The 24112-nt window shown below is 52.9% G+C and overlaps 1 protein-coding gene across 11 annotated transcripts in view; it reads right to left on the minus strand.

Annotated features, from left to right (window-relative positions):
* Nucleotides 1-3659: 3659 nt before the first annotated feature.
* LOC101822435 (maestro heat-like repeat family member 5) overlaps nucleotides 3660-24112 on the minus strand; it is a 32614-nt gene continuing 12161 nt past the window's right edge. For 5 of the 11 annotated variants that reach the window (XM_040736473.1, XM_040736474.1, XM_040736475.1 and 2 more), the window contains 17 exons: nucleotides 22453-22548; nucleotides 21025-21129; nucleotides 14577-14712; nucleotides 14338-14432; nucleotides 13192-13341; nucleotides 12608-12762; nucleotides 11548-11692; nucleotides 10201-10385; nucleotides 9876-10013; nucleotides 9606-9717; nucleotides 9269-9412; nucleotides 8566-8742; nucleotides 6713-6868; nucleotides 5698-5820; nucleotides 4298-4400; nucleotides 4026-4100; nucleotides 3660-3833 (listed from right to left, as the gene is read on the minus strand). In XM_040736473.1, coding sequence (XP_040592407.1) covers nucleotides 3733-3833; nucleotides 4026-4100; nucleotides 4298-4400; nucleotides 5698-5820; nucleotides 6713-6868; nucleotides 8566-8742; nucleotides 9269-9412; nucleotides 9606-9717; nucleotides 9876-10013; nucleotides 10201-10385; nucleotides 11548-11692; nucleotides 12608-12762; nucleotides 13192-13341; nucleotides 14338-14432; nucleotides 14577-14712; nucleotides 21025-21129; nucleotides 22453-22548 — 2196 coding nt within the window. In that variant the 3' untranslated portion in view covers nucleotides 3660-3732. Of the gene's footprint in view, nucleotides 3834-3865; nucleotides 3997-4021; nucleotides 4101-4297; nucleotides 4401-5697; nucleotides 5821-6712; nucleotides 6869-8565; nucleotides 8743-9268; nucleotides 9413-9605; nucleotides 9718-9875; nucleotides 10014-10200; nucleotides 10386-11547; nucleotides 11693-12607; nucleotides 12763-13191; nucleotides 13342-14337; nucleotides 14433-14576; nucleotides 14713-21024; nucleotides 21130-22452; nucleotides 22549-24112 lie in introns of those variants that run through there. The other 6 variants (XM_040736479.1, XM_040736477.1, XM_040736480.1 and 3 more) reach the window with 6 other exon arrangements.

The following is a 24112-nucleotide window of genomic DNA, read 5'->3' on the forward strand; positions in this document are numbered from 1 at the left end:
CAGAAAGGCAAAAGCCCCGCCTACCCTCTCAGTCTCCACGCCTGCCTCTGCAGTCTGATCTTCCGTGTTGGTACTGCTCAAGACTGGAGCGTTGGACAGAAGCACACACACGGCAGAGGGCATTCACTCCCTATAGGAGCCATCTCTACCCCATGGACCACAGGCAGGTGGCTCTTCCCGAAGCTCTTTCTGTCTGCACGCGATGACTAAGCCAAAGGCCAAGTGAGACCGGTCCAGAGCAGTCTGTGGCTGTGCGGGTTCCCAGCTGCCCGCCACCCTGGGTCCCTAGGTGTCAATGTGAAACACGAAGCATCTAGCGGGAGAGACGCTTCATCCTGTCAGACCTGGTCCTCTTCGCGGCCTCCCAGTCCTCCGTGCATGCATTCCCGTGCTTTCTCTAGTTACCTCCAGCACAGTCTCACCAGCGCCCTCAGGTCCTCACACAGGCCTGCTGTGGCCTGCTGTGGCCTGCTGTGGCCTGCTGTGGCCTGCTGTGGCTGGCCTGCTGTGGCCTGCTGTGGCCTGCTGTGGCTGGTCTGCTGTGGCCTGCTGTGGCCTGCTGTGGCTGGCCTGCTGTGGCCTGCTGTGCGACCTTGCTGGCCAACCACACCTCGCGGTCTCCATCGGGTCACACGGCATCGGGCCGTACCCCAGCTGTCCCCCGAGGTGCACCACTGCTCGCACCAGGCATCAGCTGTGTGACCTGCCAAATAAGCCTGGAAGGATTTGGGGCCCTGTTCTGGGCACATCTCTCCTCATTACTCCCAGAGTCCTGCTTCTTTCCCTGTATTCAAGCGCCCGAGTCTCCCATCCCAGCCTGAGAACTGCCCGCCCTGCCCTTGGCCGTTTCTCTGCTGGGGCTGCTTCGTGTCCTGGCCTGTCCCTGTGTTCTCTGAGTCACCTGTACCAGTTACTCCTCTCTTCACTTCGACAAAAGCAGATTGAGGAAGGAGGGGATTAGTGTGTCACAGTCCGGAGACACAGTCCACTGCGGCAGGAAAGGCAGGGTGGCGGGAGTGTACCGCAGCCAGCCAGCCAGCCACCCTGTACCCACAGCCAGCACAACAGGCCCTCAGCGTATGGTCTCCTTTCACTCAGTGGCTTCACTTCTTCCATGTGTCTGTCGGCGAATATACAGCCAGTTGTGGTCCTGCCTCCCACGACAAGTCAATGAGTCACCTTTGTTTTGTTTTTGTTGTTTCCTTTTAATTTCAGTGAAGCTGTGTAGCTCAGGCTGCCTGAAACGTGTGACCCTCCTGCCTCAGCCTTCTGCGTGCTAGGATATTTTGTGCTTCTGAAGTTCACCCCCCACATTCCTTTTTTACCCCCAGGTGACAGCGATCCTCTCTGCCGACTCCTGCTGCCTTGGAAACTCTTCTTCATGCAGCCCATCTTAGCCTGGTGCTGGTTTTTGTGTAGAGTTTCTGGAGAAGAGGCCAGTTAGGTGTTCTGCATGTGGAGGGTTGATCAATCTCTTCCTAAAGGGACACTCAGGTAATTCTCCCTGTCTGCATTGCTTTTGCCTTTCTGCCTGGACATTAGCTTGAGTTTACACTCCTGGGCATCAGTTAAGAAATGTCACTGTACTCTCTCAGTGACATCACCACTGCTCAAAAGCTGTTATTCCTGAGAGTGGGAATGGCTCCTTTCTAGCTCTTTTCAAGACTTTGACTTCTTTACATTGTTTTCTGTTACATGGTATATACTGCTCTCTTGAGATTAGGCATTTTGGGCTGCAGAGATGGCTCAGAGGTCAGGCTGTTCTTCCAGAAGACCCAGGTTCAACTCCCAGCACCCACATGGTGGCTCACAGCCATCTATAATGAGATCTGGTGCCCTCTTCTGGCCTGAAGACAGAATACTGTATACATATGTAATTAAAAAAACATTATGAATTTCTTCTGTTTTGGAGAATTTCTCAGAATTTCATCTCATTCTCTTTATCCCTTCCTGGTGTGCTAACTTTGGTCCTGATCTAATGTTTCACGTATGGGTGTTTTGACTGCTCTGCCTGAAGTTCCTGGGAAGTGCAATCTGCTGAGCCCTTTCTTGCAGCTCCCCTGGCAAGGCCTCTGTCTCTGAGCATCTGTCAGGGTCCATTTGTGCTTTAGCCCAGTCACCTGCGTTAAGAGGACACATGGTGGGAACACCTTACTGGAGGGCAACTCTGCCCCTGCCTCGTGGGATGGGTGGGTGCTGCTGTCCTGGGAGCCCCTTGGAGTCCTGACCTAGTTTAGCCTGGGTTCAGTTCCATTCCTGTGGGAGCCAGGGCCTGTCTTCTGAACCCAGCCCATGTTCTCATCAGTCCATAGTGACCGTGGGCTTCCCAGCGCCCTTCCTCTCCGCCCGTGTATCAGCTTAGTGTTTGGAGGTCTTAACTGTTTTAAGTCTTTAGGATTTTCCACCAACACATACAATACAGTTTGTAATGTGCCCAAGATGGAGGCATATTGCTGTCGTGTGGGAGCATCTATCACATGCACTGTAAAAGCTGGGGACCCCTCCCAACTCATGCCTAGTACTCTGGGTGGGCGTGGTCTTCCCCTTCCCCAGCCCAGCCTCTCATGGCCATCCCAGACCGTTGTCTGTCTTTCTCATGCTCTCTCTGCACTCAGCTCCCATGGTCACCCAGCCTCCAGCTTCTTTTTCCTGCTCTGGCTGCTTCTTCTGAGTGTTGTTTGTGGGGTCACTCTGTTCCAGCCACACTGAGATTTTGATGTCCACTATTGAAGATAAAGATGTAGCCCTGGCCTTCACCTTCTAGCAAGGGTCAGGAGCTGGATGGGCTTTCTCCGAACTTAGGACTGACTTGCAAATTCTGGTCCTGGAGGGCATCCGGAGTCTCTTCAGCTCCGTCCTGCTTCTTATTCCTCCTCAATCCTGCTGCATCCCCTTTGAGGACATGGCTGGCAGGTGGGAGTGCCTAGTGGTTTCTGGGCACCTGATAAGACCCAGCACCTCCACCCTGAATAGTCACAAAACATCTGAGCATCTCTTAGGAGGCTATATCCAAGGCACTGACTGTATCTACATTTGATTTCCATCACCGTCTGGTGGCTATGATCCAGGAATATCCTTAGTCTACCCTGGTAGCCTCCATGGTATCCTAACGCCACTGTGGTCGGCAAGGGCACTGGGCATGGCTGAAGGACCTGGATGGGCTTGAGGATGGTGACTTTGCTAGAGAGAATGGGTACCCATGGTAGAACCACCCAACACAGAGAAGCAGCCAAGCTTAATGTGGGAAGGGTGTCCCCCAAAAGCTGTAAGTCCCCCAAAGTCTGGGTGTTTGCTAAGCAAAGATCCTGGGCAAGTGTGAGAGGTTCAGTGGCCAAGAAAGAGGTAGGCAACTAAGAAGGCTTACGTAAGACCTCCCCGGGGGCAGGCAAGACCTCCCTGGGGGCTGGATGCATACACACAGGCAGATGAATAGGGCAGGCAATGGGCGGAATGGGCGTGTGGGACAGCAGGGTTGGGGAAGGAGCTGCTGAGGGTGGCTTCTGGGCTCTTAGGCTCTTGCTTGGGTATAGCAACACCTGTTCTGAAGTCTCCAGCTCTTGCTGCCTAGTGGAACACTGTGGTAACTTCTGGAGCTTTGAGTCAGGTACCCTTCTCGCCCCACAGCCTGTGGAGTTGAGTTTAAGGGGAGTGCTGGCCCGGCCTGTTGCACACGTCTGTGGCATTTAATAAAGATAGGACTCAACAAAGACAAAAATAAGGACAAGTGCAGGCTCAGCTCATCACGTAGTGGGACAGCTCCACGACATCATTCCAATAGTCCAGGTAGAACTTCTGGGTCCTGGAGTCTGTGTCATGACTGAGGGCCTCCAGGTCTGCAGGAGAGGCCACAGGTCCCATCAGGGACTTGCTGTGGAGCTGAGAGGCCCAGTGTACCCACGATCAGGAGAGGAAGGTGGGCCCCATTCCTGACCCCCAGAAGGGGCTGTCTCCCACCAGAAGGCTCCCTCGGTGTCTGGGAAGGCAGGCCTCAGCCACCTGAGGGTGCAAAGGCTCCACTCACTCACAGTTCTTTAGGATGGCCACATCGTCCTTTGTCAAGTAGAAGCAGAGGTCATTGAAGTAGTCCTGAAGCAGTCCCCCTGAGGCAGTCAAGGAGGCAGCGGCAATGGCAACCTTTGCACACTGAGAGCACTGGCCAGCAGGGGCATCCCACCCCCTCACTGACATAGAGCACTGCCCTGCAGTAGACCCAGGACATGTGACCCTGATCATCCACTGTGGCAGGCCAGGCAATGGGACACAGGGGTGGGGTTGAGGCCGCTGAGCCAGTACCTACCAATGAACCTCATGGCTGCCAGCTTCAGGGTCTTGTGGGGGCTGTCCAGGTACAACAAGGCCTGACTGAGAAACTGCTGGTAGTTACCAAAGTTGCTTTCTATCTGAGGAGACAATAGAGGACCTGTGGCCACACTGAGGGTCTGTGTGGCATCTCACTTTAGGGACATGACTTTCCTGAGGCCCCCCAACACTGAACTCCTCTTCCAGTGTCTAGGGCAGACACCACAGTCCCATGGGAGATGTAGGGGGTAGTGGGTGGTGAAGGCCTGGTCCCTTCATTTGACCAACGAGGGGAGTCCATGCCAAGGATCCGGGAGCACCCGTATTTGTGACCCTTGCCAGCGTCACTCTGGAGACCACCCATCATGCCTCTGCCCATCCCTGCCTGGCTGTCATCTCACCACAAACCAAAGGCATACATCCTATAGTCCCAAGCCACCAAGGTCTCCTACAAGGCCCACGCCATGGAGAGGGAGAGGCAGTCTCACCACTGGAAACTTCTGTACCCCTGCTGCTTCTCTGCTTGGGGTGTGGCTATCACACGTTTCAGGCATGGCACAAGTGCCTGCATCATATTTGGGCTCTGCTGCTCTGCGTCCTTCAATGGCCTCTCCATTCCTAAATTCCCTGTTCCCTGTCCTCCCTATTGTGCTTTATTCTTTAAACTTTAAACTTTGAGCCCTGATGGCACCCGATCAGGACCATGATGAAGCAGCTGAAGGCTGCAAACCTGGTGTTTCGAGGGCCATGCTTGCATTGTCACTGTTATCAAGGCACACGTGTGCCTCTGCATGGGAGGGTGAGCAGGCCAGGAGCTCAGAGCCTTCACCCTGCCCAAACATCACCTGCAGATTGGCACAGCCATAGTTCTAGTCCTGTGCCAGTGAGGTCTGAAGACGGAAGACAGGCCTGTCCTGCCTTGCCTGTGTGACTTTGATCCTGTTCAATAGCCCGTGTGACGCCCTGACTGCCTGGACCCAGTAAGGCAGGAGAACCTGAGGCCAGAGATTAAAGTGGCTGCTGGTGGCAAGGGTGGCATTTGCTACTGGCCTTCCACAGCTGGGCCCGGAAACGTCTGGACTCAGCCTCAGCTGCATCTGCCTTCAATCTTCCCTGGAACATCAGTGGGCACTCTGTCCTCAGAGGCCTACTAAGGGGGCCTTGGACACACTCTAGGCACGTTGTGGAGACTCTGTCAACCTTCCTGGACAGCCCACTTCAGAGAACCCGAGCTCCATTATGCAAGGAAAATGCTTCCCTTCAGAGCCTCAGTACTTAAACACCCCCAGGACTGCCTCCACCATCCCCACACCCCACCCTCAGAGCAGTCTGGGGTGACTGAAGAGCCACCACCTCTCTGGCCCCGAGCCCTCCTCCTGAAATGTGCTCACACCTTACCATATAGACAAAAATGTCATTTGCAGCGCCCAGCCCTTGGCCCCATGCGAGCTTGCTGAACAGCTCCTTCTGAAACTCCCATTTTAGCAAAATGGCACAGCGCAGGAAAGTGAGCTTGGCCTTCTGTAAGGGGAGAACAGACCCCCTCTGCTTCCACCCATCAGCACCACTCATCCCAGCCAGACCCCGAGTAGAGGTTTCTGTAGCAGTGCCATCGTTGGGCCTCTGGGGTCCCGGGCCATGCAGGACACTACAAGGGAATGCATCACCACAGGAAAGGGTGACCCACTCCCCAAGACCAGGGTACCCTGCTACAATTAACACTGAGTTTCCAGAAAGGCAACCCAGGCTTCCTTCTGAGGAATCATCTCAGAGTACCAGCCTCAGAGGGTGGGGACTTATTCTAAGTTTCCGAAGAGCTCTGACTTCTGACAGTGGATATGGGTCTGGGCCGGGTTTGTTAAACGAGGCCTTATTCTCAGAAGCCTGGAACAGCTTGTTCTCAAGGCCAGCAGAAGCCAGGTTTGGTCTGTGGATAGTAAATAGAGGCCAGGCTAGCCCCAAGGATAAGCTAAGTTAGAGAATGGCCTATAAAACCCAAGGCCCTTGACATGGCATGGCTAAGTGTTTCAGGGTCACCCCAGGGAGAGTTGTACAAGGTTCCTCCAGCGGCGGGGTATGAGGGGGGTCATGGAACTAGGCAGGTAGGGTACACCACTGGCTGGGGAGGGGAGGAAGAGGTAGTAAGATCCTGAATGCCAGACTCTCTGATTTTAGAGGGAGGTCTTCATCCAGAAGAGGCTGCACAAGGGCCCGGAGTGACGGGTGCATGGAAGGGTGAAGTCTGATGCAGGTGGCTGAGGAAATGCCACCAGGATGGAGCTCACTCCTTTTCTCTGGCTAGGCTCTCCAGAGCACTAGCCACTTGTGAGAGCTGAGGCCTCCAAGTCCACCACCCGGGTCCTCCTTTGGTCTTGCTCTCCTAACTGGCCCAGCCGAGCTGGAGCACACTCACCATGGCCACTTCTGGGCAGGGGTCAGCCATATGGAAGAGCAGGGGCACTGCAGCCTGGAAAGCCAGAGTCTTGAGGTTCTGCCGAAACTTCTTGCCACCATAGTGGATGATGTCTCCAAACAGGAAGATGGCATGTTCTCGCACCTTTGCTCTTTCCTGGGGGAGATGGGATTCTCAGGCACAAGACAGGCCAGCCTTTTCCCATGGCTTCTGGTTGCTTCACTTTGGCCCTGCTCAGCCTAGGGACAATCCACCCAGACCCTGACTCTGTTGATGTCTTCTGTCCCACAGTGTGGTGGTTTGAAAGAAAATGCTCCCCAAAGGGAATGGCACTATTAAGAGGCGTGGCCTTATTGGAGGAAGTGTGTCACTGTGGGGGTGGGCTTTGAGGTCTCTTTTGCTCAAGCTTCCATCAGTGTAACAGTCAGTCAGCTTCCTGTTGCCTGCAAAATGTACTCTCAGCTGCTCCTCCAGCATCTCATCATGCTCCCCACCATGATGAGAAAGGACTGAACCTCTGAAACTATAAGCGAGCCCCTCAATTAAATGTTTTCCTGCGGCGCCAGTGCCACAAGCAACTCCAAGGCATCAGGAAAAGAGAGACAGGACGTCCAGCTGTTTGTACTAAGAGAATGCATGTGTTGCCTTTATTGCCAGGAGAGAGAGAGAGAGAGAGAGAGAGAGAGAGAGAGAGAGAGAGAGAGAGAGAGAGTGTCTTGATTGCAAGTGCTAAGAGGTCTCTCTCTTGTAGGAGGGAGGAGCTTTATATACAGGTTTACAGCACAGTGGAAAAACCCCAGGTAGAAGAGAGCATGCTTTCCTCCTGCTGAATGTTGATGTCAGAGGGTCAAGGCCGGGGCAGTAAGCCAGTACTAGAAAGCAGGAAGCACTTGGACTGGAAAACAAGTTGCACTTGTAGACTGACCAGCAACTCACAGAGACCCCGTGGGGCTGGGGCCCAACATTTTCCTTATAAGAGTTGCTGTGGTCATGGTGTCTCTTCACAGCAGGAGAAACTTTAAGACACGTGGCCCTCTAGTGTTCTCCGTCTCCTCAGCTCCACTCATGATCCCCTAAGTCCTTTGGCAGCCTTCTCGAATTTATTCATTATCCCTGGTTTCTCACCTCTGGGTTGCTCTGCACGTCCCTGGGGTGACAGCAATCTACCTCCACCTCTAGGAAGACCTGACTATTGAGTCTGTGACATTCTAGCTCCATGACCTTGGGTGAGGTTCCTGCCTTGTACTGTTTCACCTCTGTAAACAGTGACTAACAACAGTGCCTTTGTCCTTGGCTTGAGGTGGGAGCAGAACCCAGCACCTAAGGGAGTGACTGTTAATTCCAGCATTGCTCCTTCTACTAACACCTGTCCACGAAAGGCAAAGCCATCCTCTGCCCCAAACTGCCTCCATTGCCTCCTCCTCAATTTCAGATGTGCTGTGGCCACTGGCTTCCTACATATCCCAGCTGGGGCTCATCCTAGCTCCCATCTCCCTGGTTCTAGCCCATATCGGGGACACATTTGTGGTGGTGTTCCTGGGACTGTCCATGCCAAGTTCAAGCCTTCCTCATTCCCAACCTCAACCCCCAGAAATCACTTGGCCCTAATTCTAGCACAGGAGAAGTTCATGTTGCTTTCAAATGGAACCATTGGTTCTGATGTCCAGGGAACAAGACTCAGTGCCATCACAGACTTCATCTACACTAGACTACAGAGTTTGTATTCTCAGTGGGGCCTGGGGATGGCGCAGACAGCAGGTGTTGCGTGACACTGGCTCCTGACTGCTGTCTGCACCCCTGCCCTGCCCTGCCCTGCCCTGCCCACTTCACTCACCCACCCCTCGCCCACTCACGTCTGTGAACAGGCTGAGAAGGTGCTCAGCAATCTTGAAGCTGACAGTACCAGTGCCATGGACATCCAGATGCTGCAGGAGGTGGCCTATGATCTCCATCAGGCCCACAGGGTCCTCGATCTCAGGCTGTAGGAAGTTATCTAATAGCTCCACCAACTTGCTTTTCAGCACAGTTACCTGCAGGGAGGCCACCACCCTCCAGTGAGGCCTTTGACCAGTTTCTGCCAGCTGCCCCAGTGAGGCAGCTCATAGCTCCAGGCAGGTACTAGGGCTCCTGGCCTTCTCAAAGGGATCTGCCCGTCTCTGAGTCAGTGCCGATGGGGAGGAGGTCTGCGTGCTGAAGCTGACTGTTCCCAGGTCCACTCCCCACCTCCCCAGGTTGGACAGAAAAACGGACAAAACTACACCATGTATCTGGCATAGGCCAAATTTGCAGCTGCATTCCAGCCCTGTCATGAGGGCCATGTCAGAATATTCCTTCTCTGGGGGGCTCAAAAGGGAGGTTATCAATGGGGGACTCCTATCTAGGAGGAGACAAAGGGCCCATTAGAACTTCATCTGAAGCAATTCAGCAGGGCCAACCAGGTCTCTCTCCACCACCCCTTCAAGGATATAGCCTTCAGGACACTTCCCTTGTGTCCAGTCCTCCCCATAACCATCCTGGGATGGCAGAGGGCACCTCTCTCAAGCTCCTGCCCCTCACCTTCTTAGGGTGAATCAGGGTGCTGCCTAGCCCCTTCAGGCTCATAGCCCGCACTGTTTGGTTGCGGTTGGAAAGGCCCAGGTTCAGGGATTTCTCCATGGCCTTCGGAGAGACGTACTGGGAGACATCTGGGCTGTTGAGAAACTGGGCAGGGGTCGGCACCATCAGCCCACCTGTTAACCACGCTGCCCAGGAATCAGTCTACCCCATACCACAGTAATGAGTTAGACCTAAAGAAGCACTTCCAACAGTTAGCACACCTGACACATGCGTTCATGTTTACTTGTTTTTTCAGAGACCTGGAAGGGAAGTCCACAGGGAGTCTGGAAAGGCTGACCTCAGTGATGATGCAGATGCCCACGATGTTGTCTCGCTCTTCAGTGCTCTTCAGGTAGATGTGCGCCTGCCCCAAGACAGCCTTGACCTCGCAGTCATAGTAAACCATGGCCCTATCACATGCAAGGGCACACAAAGCCCCGAGGGCTCCAGCCAGGCCTCGGCACTGGCCAGACTGCTGAGCTTGGGGTGCAGGGTCCCGAGCAGGGAGGCTGGACTGCTAACCGCTCCAGTTCCTCCCAAGCAGAGGGTATCTGAGCTGAGGGCTCACCTGGCCAAAAGGGTCACTCCCTTTGGGAAGGTTTCCAAGTTCTCTAAGAGCTTCCAGCCCTGAATCAGCTTGATGTCGGCAAACACTTCCCAGTACTGGTTGGTCCAAAAGAGACCCTTGAGTGCTTCCAGGCAGGTCCTGGGCAGAGAGAAACAAGCCATGTGCCACCTACCAGGCTGTGCTTGCTCAGGAGGCTCAGAGATGGCCAGGTTGGGTGCTCTATCCCACCCCTCCCCCACCTTCACCCAAGATCCTTTCTTCCTTGGGCTCCAGAGTCAGCATGGTTCAGTGGGTACAAGAAGGGACAGCAACCAGCTTGGCTCACCTGCAGGGCCCGAGGGGCTTCGAAGCTAGATTGTCCTCCTGGTAGTCAGAGATGCCCTGCACCAGGCCCACCTCCAGCAGGTAGTAGAGCTCTGTGAGGAGGCCCAGAAGGATGCCTGCGAAAGCCCAGCGGATGGTGTCCCTGTACTCCGGGATGTAGAGGAGCTCATAAATGGTGCCCAGTGCCTGCAGTGGGCGACAGCAGAGCCCGGAGGGGACCCCTGAGCACAAGAGTGGGGACAGCGGCTACAAAGCCACTCTAGTCCAGGCCTTACTGCCTTCATCCAGCCTGGTGGAGCTCACCATGGAGACCCCTTGGATAAATCCCTGAAGATCCCTGTGGTATATTTCTGAGGATGAACCAGGATGCATTGCAGTCTCTGGGCTGGGCCCTGACTTCCTGGCTTTGGTCAGGCCCCAGGAACGCCTGACTTCCACACCACTGATTGTGCTTTTCTTGCCTTGGCTCCACCTTCTGATGAGCCAGATCCCTCCAAGTGCCCATCCTGCTGGGAGGTCCTTCTCAGACCCTCCTTGATGAGGACCTCTCCTGGTTCCATTGTCTTTTGTCCCTAGCCCTGAGTTCCCGGTGGCTAGCCACATCCAGCCCTATTTCTTTGGGTTTGGACTGTGTTTGCCCATAGAGTCCCCTGACTCCCTATCTCCTAGCCAGTCATAGGGCACCACATCCATGGCCCTACGTGGTCCCCCTGAACTGAAAGATCTCCTTTCAAGGGGCAGAGATAAATGTGTCACTCCAAAGCTTGGGAGAAGTCCGGGTGCTAGCCTCAACTCCCGGCCAGTGCTGGCAGTCTTTACCCCCCCCTCCCTGCTTTCTGCTCAGGGATGCCTCTGCCTTCCCTGGACCCTTCTGGAGGCTTCTCATCACGCCCCCATCTCTCTTCACTACTCTTGTTCCCACCATGACCCGGTGCACGGTCACTGCACGGTCTCTGAGTTTGTCAGGCAGTGAAGACTTTGTCCTACTTCCCAATGTGTCTAGAAACCACTTGCTGAGAGCACGTGATTTTTAGCTCTGTTATGGTCTCTGATGGGACATCCCCATGGAGAAACAAGTGCCCATAGCAGCAGGGGTCTGCAGCCAGCTGGCTGGTCCATCAGTCCATGCCTCAGACACACAGCAGGGCTATGCTCGCAGGGTGGGAGATTCATGAGCAGGTAAAACGCGTTGGCCACCTTCACAAATGACCACAAACCTTGGCAAAGGCCTGTCGGTGGGACCCTTGGAGGCAGCACGGTGTCCTCGTGGGAATCCAATGGAAGCTCTGGATAATGCTACTGTCACTAAGGAGACCATGCTGGTGGCAAGGCAAAGGGTGCTACTCACCATCAGGGAGACAAGACGGGTCTGATACGTGGACTGGATGAGCCTCCTACGTGGCCGCAATTTCAACTTTACATAGAGCAGAATTATGACATCACGAGATAGATGGTAGTTGGTGGCCAGAGCCTTCCACAGCAGTAGGATCCACCTGATGAGACAGGACCTATGCCACCACTGGGAACACCCCTGCAGAGAAGAGGCCTCCCACGAATGCTGGCCGTTAGCAGGATGTGAGAAAGTGAGCCCCTTGGGAGCCGCAGGCAAGGGGCCCTGAGGTCCGTGTCCTATGCTGCCTCATTAGGCATCGTACGAGCCCCAGCCTTGCAGCCTCTCTCCAGGACCCTGAGCAAACAGCTGCTCTCCACCTCTTGGGAGGCAGGAGCAAGCCCCTCAGATGGTCTGAAGAGAAGAGGAAGGCCAACAGAGCCAGGAACCACTCCAGGCAGAGCTCGTGAATCCCAAGTTGCACGTGTGCTCTGAGATCTGTCACTGTCCTTGCCACCTGCCACATTGTCGGCTATATATGTGTATTCATGAGGTGCTTACAACATGGCTGGCCACCTAAGGACTGATAAGCTTACGAGATCCTGACAGACTTATGGCTATGCTGCTGATGCCAGCCTACAACCATGTTCTGAATTAGTAACGTTTTATTGCCAATGCAGTGCTGCTTGGAGGACCCAGTGATGTCCCGTGTGGCAGCTGGAAACAGAACTCACTGGGACTCTGGACCATAGGGCACCTGTGGATGAATGGAGGGTGTCACTGCGTGCTTTCACAACCTCTGACTGGTCTATGGCTCTACTTACAAACTGGCCTCTGGTGACTATGAATCTAAAATGGTGTCTGTGCTGATGGCCCTCCTGGGACTGTTGGAGCCCTATTTAATCCCCAAACTCCTTCAGAGCCTCACTGGCCACAGTCCAGAGTCAGGAAGAAACAGAACCCTCGAGAGCCTATTCCTGCCCAGTGTGTTCAGTAAGTAACGAAGGACCCGGCTGGAGGGCCGCGACATGCCTGGATGATGTCCCACATTGGGGCGCCTGGCCAAGAGAAGACCTACCTATTGGAGGGATGGCAGAGGGACAAGACCACCTCCACCACCTCCTGAGTGTGGTGGATCCCCAGAGCCAAGGTGGCCTTACTTATGGTCTGCTGGATACTCGTAGCGTGGATGTTTGGCAGTTCCTGGAAAAGGCCTTGCAAGATCTCAGCCACCTGCAAGATGGAAGTCAGCTTCAGACAGGGCAAGACCCCCTGAGTTCCGGGAGGACTTACTTTGCAGCTCAACTCCCAAGCTGTATCTCTGTCTTAAGGAAGGTGGGGTGAACAAGGCAAGAGGATGGCCGTGCTGACTCTAAGGGCACCAAGGGGCTGGGGCCCGGCAGTCCCTAAGGGTGACTCCTCAATTTAGTTGGCCAAGCAAAATTAGAGGGCAGTTAGATGTGCCCTCTTCCCCAGGCCACCTGGGGAAGCAGATGGCGCTCCAGGAATCTGTTAGGCAAAGACAGCTTGTCCAGGGGTACACTGGGATCCCGCTCACAGACTACTAGGCTCACTGTCTCTGTGTACGTGTGAATGCAGGTATATGGTTTCATGCTCACATAGGCAGGTACACATAGCCTGAAGGGAGCCACGCCCACCCACCTGTTCCTTCCTGAAGCCAGGCTCCTCACATATCATCAGCAGAAGCCGGGCAGCAAGGTCGCAGCGAAGGTAGTTACAGCTGCCCAGGCTGTGCACCAGCGTGAGGGCCAGCTGCGTGTGCTGCGCCACCGTCAGGTTAACCCTGAAGACCTGTGCAGAGCCAAAAGGTGGGGTGGGGTGGGGGTGACCCTGGCCAGCAGTGGCTCAGGCCAGGCAGCTATTTAGGCTCCTACCAGAGAGGGAATGAATGTTGTGTGCACAGACTTGCATGGCCCCAAAGGGCCTACCCCGTCCTTGTCGCAGGCTGCTATGACCTGTAGTCCCCCCACCCTGGGGCAGCGACTGAGTGACAAGTGTGCCTGCCATAAGTCCCCAGCTGCTTCTGAAGACTCCCACTAATGACAATGGCAACCAATAGCCTTGCAAAAAGTCACAGCACCCAGTCCCTGCTGGGCCAGAATGACGACTAACTCTTGCCCAGCCATAGCCCCTCCCTACCTTACAGAACAGTGGGACCCAAATTGCCACCCACTGTCTCTTAGGAGAGGCCACTGGGACAACAGACTCAGCCTCATCCTTGACTCAGAAGACACGGGGTGCTGGAAGGTGACACTGCTTCTGACCCAGACTGTCTCAGAAGCTGAACCCTCACTTGTAAGGTCAGAAAACTGAGGCTCAGCAAGATGGGAGGCCACCCAGCCAGTCATGGAGCTTGAGGACAAACCTGTGCCTCTCTTCTCCATCCTATGTAACAGGCAGGGCAAGCCTTAGAGGGATACAGGAAGGGCTGTCATGAAAGGTCAGAGGGAGGGCACCCCTGCCTCTGAAGGGGCAGTGCTAAGAACAGAGTGTCCCAGGAGAGCAAGGTAGGCTGGCTGCCCTTGTCCCCAGAGAGAGACACACAAGTGAGAACCTCTGCCGCATGGGTCCAAAGGCCCCATCTAAGCTGGGGCCGGAAGGGGAGGTACAGAGACGATTTTCATGGAAAGAGCAGATGTCCATCCCGTTCTGGGTCTGCCCAGCCTGCTTGCCTGCACAGTTCCCTGAGACCATTTGGCCCCATCTCTTCAGGCTGGGCCTGGAGAGGACGAACCATATAACCACTGTGCTCTGGGGCCATCAGAGGCCCAGGCTGAGCAGCCTCACCTTCACCATGTGGTAGAGCATCCCCTCCCATTCTCTAGACTTGCTGGCTTCAAGGTGTTTCATCTTGCTCCACTGTGTAGACTCCGCCAACTTCCCTGTGTGTGGATGTGTTCAGGAGGGCTTCCGGGTCTGGAGGGGCCACTTTCCCCCAACACCATCGTCCCAGCTCACAGAGGGGCCAGAGGAAAGCTGGCCCTGAGCCCCTCTGAGCCTCCCCTCTCCCGTCGTGCTCCCCTCACCTTTCTGCTGGGACACAAGCTGCATGAGGAGGAAGACACAGTGGTGAGAACGCTCTTGGGTCCACATGTCTTCATCCCGCCATAGCAGAGTCAGAAGGCCTACCTGGTGGCCCAGCATCGACGGCACCGCCTCTTTCTGGGGAGAGTGGAGCAGTGAGCAAAGCCAGGCTGGCTGCCTGGGCCGCTTCTCCCCTCATCCCTCTTCTCAGCATCTTGAGGAGATGCACTGGCTGGGGTTTGAGCCCGGTTCCTGTCCCACCCAAGAGAGCACTTCCTCCTCTGACCTGTCTTCTCACTGGGAAAAGGCATTTCTGTTTTTAACAGCACGAGGCTGGGCACACCTATCACTCCCTTCAGGCATATGTGTGTAGGTGTGCCTGTCGATATGTATATGTGCCTGCATGCTTGTGTACATGTGTGTGCTTGTGTCTACATGTGCTTGCAGGCGTATACATACATACATATATATATACATATATCTGCATGCTTGTGTACACATGTGTGTATGTTAGTGCGTACATATGATTGCAGACATGCCAGTGTGTGTGCATATGTACCTGCATGCTTGTGTGCATGTATGTGTGCCTGTGTGTACATGCATGTGGATGTCCATGTATGTGCATGTATGCTGGTGTGTGTGCATCATTTCTCTTGGCTGCTTTAGGATTTTCCTGTCTTTCCCTGGTCTTTAATAATCTGGGCTGTGGTGTGTTCACGCGTGTTTTCCTTTAATAATCTGGGCTGTGGTGTGTTCATGCGTGTTTTCCTTTAATAATCTGGGCTGTGGTGTGTTCACGTGTGTTTTCCTTTGTGTGTGTCCTGCTTGGGTTCCCTTGGCATTCTTATCTGTAGGTGTGCATTTTTTCCAGCCAATTTGAGCAGTTTCCACCATGGTGGCTCTGCCCACTCTGCCCTGGCCGCCGCACTTCTGGGATTCTACTTCCACTCCACGCTGTCCCACACCCACGTGGCTTTCTTTCTTTTCCTCGGGCTTCTTTTCTCTTTGGTCTTAGCAGGTTCCTTTGTCCTGGTTCTGGTTCTGATTTCTTCTCTGGTGGCTGTGCTGCTGGTTAATGGACCCAGTGCCTTTTTTGTTCAGATCTGTTTTGTTTGCAGTTCTAGAATGTCCTTCCAACTCTTGTAGTCACCACATTTACCATGTATGTCTTACTATCACATTTTCCCCTTTAGTTTTGTAATCCTTTAAATTCCTGAACGTTTCCACACACTGTGCACCCTGACCCTAACCCACACTGTGACCCTGACCCTAACCCACACACTGTGACCCTGACCCTAACCCACACTGTGACCCTGACCCTAACCCACACACTGTGACCCTGACCCTAACCCACAGTGACCCTGACCCTAACCCACACACTGTGACCCTGACCCTAACCCACACTGTGACCCTGACCCACACACTGTGACCCTGACCCTGACCCACACTGTGACCCTGACCCTAACCCACACACTGTGACCCTGACCCTAACCCACACACTGTGACCCTGACCCTAACCCACACACTGTGACCCTGACCCACACACTGTGCACCCTGACCCTAACCCATACTGTGACCCTGACCCTAACCCACACTGTGCACCCTGACCCTAACCCACACTGTGACCCTGACCCTAACCCACACTGTGCACCCTGACCCTAACCCACACACTGTGACCCTGACCCTAACCCACACTGTGCACCCTGACCCTAACCCACACTGTGACCCTGACCCTAACCCACACTGTGCACCCTGACCCTAACCCACACACTGTGACCCTGACCCTAACCCACACTGTGACCCTGACCCTAACCCACACTGTGACCCTGACCCTAACCCACACTGTGCACCCTGACCCTAACCCACACTGTGACCCTGACCCTAACCTACACTGTGACCCTGACCCTAACCCACACTGTGACCCTGACCTTAACCCACAGTGACCCTGACCCTAACCCACACACTGTGACCCTGACCCTAACCCACTGTGCACCTGACCCTAACCCACACACTGTGCACCCTGACCCTAACCCACACACTGTGACCCTGACCCTAACCCACACTGTGACCCTGACCCACACACTGTGACCCTGACCCTGACCCACACTGTGACCCTGACCCTAACCCACACACTGTGACCCTGACCCTAACCCACACACTGTGACCCTGACCCTAACCCACACACTGTGACCCTGACCCACACACTGTGCACCCTGACCCTAACCCATACTGTAACCCTGACCCTAACCCACACACTGTGCACCCTGACCCTAACCCACACTGTGACCCTGACCCTAACCCACACTGTGCACCCTGACCCTGACCCACACACTGTGACCCTGACCCTAACCCACACTGTGCACCCTGACCCTAACCCACACTGTGACCCTGACCCTAACCCACACTGTGCACCCTGACCCTAACCCACACACTGTGACCCTGACCCTAACCCACACACTGTGACCCTGACCCTAACCCACACTGTGCACCCTGACCCTAACCCACACTGTGCACCCTGACCCTAACCCACACTGTGACCCTGACCCTAACCCACACACTGTGACCCTGACCCTAACCCACACACTGTGACCCTGACCCTAACCCACACACTGTGACCCTGACCCTAACCCATACTGTGCACCCTGACCCTAACCTACACTGTGCACCCTTTCATCAACTCCTTTTGCCATATGCAAATGGGTACAGAAGAAGATTGACGGAGGCCTCCTGCAATCCTCAGGGGGATGATAGGAAGGACTTCCCAGTCTCCTCTCAGTGTCTGTCCTCGGAGATCTGGAGGGGCACACAGTTACAACTTGACTTTGGTGAGTCTACTGTGCCCACCTAGATTGGACCTGAACAAATGCTCCCCACACCCCCGCCACCGGCTGAGCCGCTCTGTACTGGCAGTGAGTCTGTGGGGTTGGAAAGCAGCCTGATGACAGGAGCTTGGGTGCCGCGGTCTGCAGAGGCTCTTTCTTCCCGCATGGGCCGCACTGCTGTCCTCTCAAAGTAAACCTTCTGCGCCAGGCTTGGAGGAAGACAGCCCCGAACCCTGGCTCATTCGCTGTCAGCTTAGGACCTTTTGTGCCATTCATGAGTCCATCGCTCTATGAAGTCCATGTCGGATGCTTTTCCTGAAGTCTCCAGGCTGAGCCTCTCAGCTCCTTGCCAGATCCCAACACTCAGAGCAGCACGGTGGCCTGAGTGTGCAGTGGCCATCACCCACCTGGGAAGCACACACCTCAGGGCAGACTCAGGAGACACTTCAGTTGGTCACAGGTGTCACCTCACTACCCCTGCCAACCCCAGCCTGGAACCCCAAAGCCAGCTTTGCAAGACCCAGCTCACACAGTTTGTAGTGATACCCTCACCCATCTCAAACCTCGGTTAGGTCTAACTGCTTTGTGAGGACATTCACAGTCATTTGATTTTCAGGGTTGTAGCTTCAATTTTGATTTCACTTCAAACATACAGAAGAACAGTTCAGAACTCCTGTGTCTTCTAGCCACTGTTTCCCCTTAGCTACACTCTGCTCTGTTTGGTTCCCTCTGGCCTTCTTCCATTTTCTGATTGGAGACACTGGACATTTGACCTCAAACACTCCATTGTCTTTTACACAAGAATGAGTTCACTTATTGACAAATGCACAGTGCAACAGTCACAGTCACAAAATGTAATTCAGCACCGTTATGTAATCCTCAGTCCATATCCAGACTCCATCAGCACCGTTATGTAATCCTCAGTCCATATCCAGACTCCATCGGCACCGTCATCCAATCCTCAGTCCATATCCAGACTCCATCGGCACCGTTACGTAATCCTCAGTCCATATCCAGACTCCATCGGCACCGTCATCCAATCCTCAGTCCATATCCAGACTCCATCAGCACCGTTATGTAATCCTCAGTCCATATGCAGACTCCATCGGCACCGTTATGTAATCCTCAGTCCATATCCAGACTCCATCAGCTGTACTAATACAGTCATACTTCACACACAACACTCCTCACTCACACAGCACTCCTCACATATCCAACACTGTTCACACAGAACATTCTTCACATATACAATACTCCTACCACATCTGTAACAATACACACACACAGAGCACTCCTCACTCACACAGCACTACACATACACACACACACACAGAGCACTCATCACTCACACAACACTATACACGCACAGAACACTCCTCACACATACAACATTACACATTCCTCACACACAGAGCACTCACACATATAACATACATACATTACATTTACAACATACCTCATGTGCATACCTCACATGCATACACCCAATACACATACCTTACAACCACACCACACAGAACTCGATGACTGCTGAAACAGATACATATCTACATCCATGTGTGTTAAGAGAACCAAGTGTTCACCAGCCCTAGTCCAGAGACACACTCTGTCTCTTTCGGACGGATGTCCTGGTCCATTTGCAGGAGACTCTACTTGCAGACCCTCCATACCTTGCTGTCATCTGTTTCTGAAAAAAATTTCAGAATATTTAGAATACTGCACAGAATAAAATTTCAAACCAAACCACAGAATTGTTACTAGTTTTATGGTAATTTTTATTTAAGATTTCAGTTACAGAGACGTTACAAATATTAAGTGCAAAATTCATTGTTTTGAAAATCTCAATAGACTGTGTGTCTGCCTCTTCTTTCTGCTGCTGTGCCTGAGTGATTGTTAATCAAGTTTGTTTAACTCACAGTTCTGGACGCTAGGAAGTTCAGCTTCAGGTAGTGGCTTCTGGCGAGGGCTTCTCACTGCTTCGCTCTGTGTTGGATGACACTGGGCAGGAGTGCGTGTCAGAAAGTGCGTGGATGCCAAAGGAGACATCTAGTCTCTCAAGGGTTAACCGATTCCTGACAGAGTCCAGTTTCAAGATAAAACCGTAATTTCCTCTGGCAGGACTCACCTCCCAACACCTCTACTAATTCCCATACTCCAACACACCGCGCAACACCCTTGCATTGCCCCGTGCCTGTGAGAACACTCCCCATTGTGTTTCCTGGGACCTCACGGCGGTCCTGCCAAGGCAGACACTCTTCTCACTGGTCCTCTTCTCTGCTGTGTCCTTGCGGTCCACTCCCGTGGTTAGTGTGTGAATGACTGCATTGATGTTGCCACACGTTGCCGGCTGCTCTTATTGCTGGACATCTGCAGGGCTCCCAGATTGGCTCCCGTATGAACAAAACCATATTCTTACATAAATCGTGTGTGTGTGTGTGTGTGTGTGTGTGTGTGTGTGTGTGTGTGTGTGTGTGTGTGTGTGTGTGTGATCCTACTGGGTAAATACCTAGGATCATCCTGTGTGGTTAGGGATAAGTATGTGTTTAACTTCAGAGAAACTGCCAGAAGTTCTGACAGGCAGTTTGAACATCCTACACTCCCACCAGCTATGTGAAACATTCCCAGGACTCCACACCTTGGCCAACTCTTGCTGTTAATCTTACCCTTCCAGTGGGTGGGTGGTGGTACCTCATCATGGTTTTATTTACATTTTCTTTATGACCAGTTATGTCTCTGACTTGGGGGATCTAGCCTCCCCAGATCCACTCCAGAGTAATAAAGAGAAAACCTCAGGATAGAGGGAAAAATTCTTATCTGAGAGCTACTAGACTTTTCTATCTGAGGAGAAAATAAGCAAGCACACACTTTCCTGATGGTGACCTTCTCTTTTACTTCAACTTAAATGGACTCTTTCCAGACAGTCTCTCTCTACATGCAAACATCTCTCTCCTGATCAGTTACGTATTTCTATATTCACTTAGTTACAAATCTCCACAGAGCCATAGCTATACATCTCATTATCCATATCTTCTCAGCATACAGCACTTTAGCCTCGATGTGACAGCCGCCCTCTCTCACGCAGATGTACGTTTTGGCGTTCGTTCCTTCTCTCGGGCTGCTTCAGCCCTCACACTTGTCTCTCCCACAGCAGTCTTCTCCTGCCTGCCGCCCTTCATCGCATGGCAGCTCCTTCACTCTCGGCCTCACCACCCTCTCTCTGGCCTCTCTTCTGCCCCTCTCTGCCTCCCCCTCTGACTCTCTCTCAGTCAGACTCTGGACAATTATGGGTTATTTTTCAGGGCCTGACCCATCCTCATAACACAAGTTACGTAGTTTCTCTCAGGCCGGGAATGCCACAACGACCGGCCAGTGAGCAAGTGGCCTTGCACGTAGCTCTAAGTTGTCGAGGGTTGGAAGACAGCATACAGTTGGCTGATTCTTCTCTCCCACACCCCTTCAGTCTCTGCCCTCTGCTGGTTGTGGCCTTAGCTTAGGTATTCCTTGGGTTGTCCTTCCTAAGTTGTAGCCACAGTCCCCAGACCACAGCAAGACTCCACCACGCTCCTGGATGCTAACCTCCCTTACCCCCGTCAGGTAGCCCCAAGGCTCTAGGGTATAGGGAACTCACAGCAAGCTTCAAAGATTCCACCACATACTGCAGCAGCAGGAAGATGGACTGCACTGCCCGGCGGCGCTCATGGCTCTTGTCAGATCGCAACCAGCTCTCTGTGTGCTGGGAGGAGTAGAGGAGAGCATGAGAAGCTGTGCCCACAGACGCCATCACAGCCAGCTCAAGATCAGCCCAGAGTCTGGTCACTGAGAAGGACCACAGCTTCCCAGACATACCATCGGCCTCCTCACCTGCCCATCAACCCCCTCCTTCAGCTCTGGGGTGCCTTACAGGTTTGGGCCATCTGAGACATAGGGACAACCCAAGAGACCTTATTCTTACAGCCAGTACAATTCTTCTAATACCAGCCAGACAATCCTATGGTAGACACCAGTGGGTATCCTTCAACTCAGCTAAACTCCAATTCTGTCTACCTCGAAGTTGCATCATATCCCATAGGTTATGGGGGAAGACCTTCTATGTATATGTTTGATTGGTATAAATAAAGCACTGTTGGCCAATAGGGAAGCAAGATAGATAGGACTAGTTGTCTAGGAGGATTCTGAGAAATGTAGTAAAGAGGATCGTCACCATGTGATCACGGGAAGAGGATGCATGAGGCTGCGTCCTTGGAAAGGTAAGTCCATATATATATATATATATATATATATATATATATATATATATATGTTAGTAATTATGGGTAAATAATTAAGTCAGAACTAGCCGATTAGAAAGCATAGCAAACGGCCAACAGCTTCATAATTAATACAGTGTTTTGTGTGTTATTTGGGGGGCCAAATCAGCAACGGGGCCCAAGTGACAGGCAGGAAGACTAAATGTTACACATAGGTTAAGGGTTCTTGAGTTTCCTGATTCTGGAACCAGTTCCAGGCCCCAACTGTGTCTCATGTTTCAGTCCAACCCACTACAAATTCTGTCTGTCCACCTTTCATTACTATGATAAAGTACCCAAAGCAGACTATTTAAAGAAGAGGCTATAGTGGTGAGTGGCTCTGGAGGTCTTTGAGTGGTGACTGGCCTTCTTGGTGACAGTCCTAGGGTGTTAAGAGGAACCATATCATAGAGACAGGAAACACATGTGCCCGTTTCATCCAATCTCCCCTCACTTCTCACAAAGCCTTGGGGTATGGCTTAGCACTAGAGCACTTGTCTAGAGTGTTGAAGGTCTGTGAATAAGGTCAGTCCTTACCTAGTATCATGCAGGCAGGCAGGCAGGCAGGCAGACCGGCAGGTAGACAGGCAGACAGGCAGGCAGGCAGGCAGGCATGCTCTCTGTCTCTGTCTCTGTCTCTGTCTCTGTCTCTGTCTCTGTCTCTCTCCCTCTCTCACACACACACACCCTCACCCTCAGCCTCGCTCTGGTAGTTCAGGCTGGAGGTGGGCTGGACTGGAATCCCTTCTCTGCCGGTTCACAGGCCTCACCTGCAGGAGAAAGCAGACTTCGTCCATGCTTGGGTTCTCAGAGATGAAGTTCTGGAGGAGCAGGTCCAGGGCACGAATTGTCTTCTTGTATAGCACCTGGCAAGGAACAGGGCCAGTTGACATCACACAGCCAGGTCACCAGGTCACCTCATGGTTTCCCCAGCTCCTACATGAGGGCACAGAGGTGTTTGCTTCCCTGGGCCCAACTCTGGCAGGTGAGGCTAACCATGCCATTGGTGGTGGCTGGGGGAGTGACACCTGCCACTAGACTTTCCCAGAGGAACTCTGGTCCCTTTAGTTGCTCAGGCATGTCCCCGCCAGCTCTGCTCACGCCTCTCCTGCAGCCACTGATGATGCCTGCTGCTTTCCCAAGAGGGACTTTTGGCTAATGTTTTAGTCATTGAAAAAGTAGCAGATACAAATGAAACATTTTTTTGTTCATTGCTCTTTTGAGACAGGGTCTCACTATGTAGCCCTGACTGTCCTAGAACTCATTCTGCAGACCAGGCTGGCCTCAAACTCAGAGATCTGTCTGCCTCTGCCTCTTGAGTGCTGGAATTAAAGGCATGAGCCATCACCGATTGTTTTTTTTCATATTTTTGATAAAGATTAAAGAACAAAGGAAATGGTCCTAGATGAAAATAATCTTTAGATGATAATCTTGTCTCAAAGTGAAGGATGGTTCTAAAATGGAAATAAAACCATAAAATATAAACACAAACACATCCGGAAGGCCCAAGCACGTCACTGAAAGGAATCAAGAATCCCAGCACAGCTACTGCCATCCACGGGGAAAGCTCACAAGGAGGCGATGCTCATGCATGGAGACGTTTCAAATAAGGATGCTAAAATAGCAATGATGGCCTTACTCCTTTCCCGAATGTAAACTTTTCTAGGAATCTCAGAAGCAAGATAGGAGACTCCGTTTCAGTGAAAGATACGCTTGGCCCCCTGGGAACCTATGATCTCGCCCTATCAGGCTGCAGTCCCTACCCACTCCAGAAGCACCTCAGAATCTACCTCATTCACCCTTTGAGAAGGAGCTTCAGAGCCACTGGTGTCATTTGTGTGCCCATAGCTAGGACACTCACACCTGACTTCTTCACACTTGGGTGTGTCCTATCCTTTCTTTAGATGCCTCTATGTCTATCAAGCCCATGTTAAGTCTATGCTAAACTCTCTTCCTAAAAAATCCAACTCTGCTTTCAAACTGCACCTGAAATTCTTTTCTGCACAAAGTCTTGGCTTTCACTGAGTAGGTGTCCCTGCAAGGAATTCCTCGGTCTCTGAAGGCAGCAGCATAGGGCTGTGTCTCTCCCAGGCCTCTCTGCTACTGTTAGAGTACCCAAATACCCAACATAAGCAACTTCAAGTTTTGTTTGGGCCTACATCTCAGCCCAAACAGTGTGTAGTGGTGGCAAGGCGTGGTGGCAGGAGGTGACCCTAGCTGCTGGGGCTGTGGTGGCAGGAGCTTGCTGCACACCTCCTCACATGGCTCAGAGAAAAGAGGATGCTCAGGCTGAAGGCAGGGACAGGCTCACCACAGTGACCCACTGTCTCCATCTAGGCCCACCAAACAATGCCACCAAGCAGGAGATTCAGTGTTCAGACACATGGGTTTGTGGGGGACGCCTGACATTCAAACCTTGTCCTTGCAGCC

Source organism: Mesocricetus auratus, unplaced genomic scaffold (genome assembly GCF_017639785.1).
Source record: "Mesocricetus auratus isolate SY011 unplaced genomic scaffold, BCM_Maur_2.0 Super-Scaffold_100055, whole genome shotgun sequence".
NCBI lineage: Eukaryota > Metazoa > Chordata > Mammalia > Rodentia > Cricetidae > Mesocricetus > Mesocricetus auratus.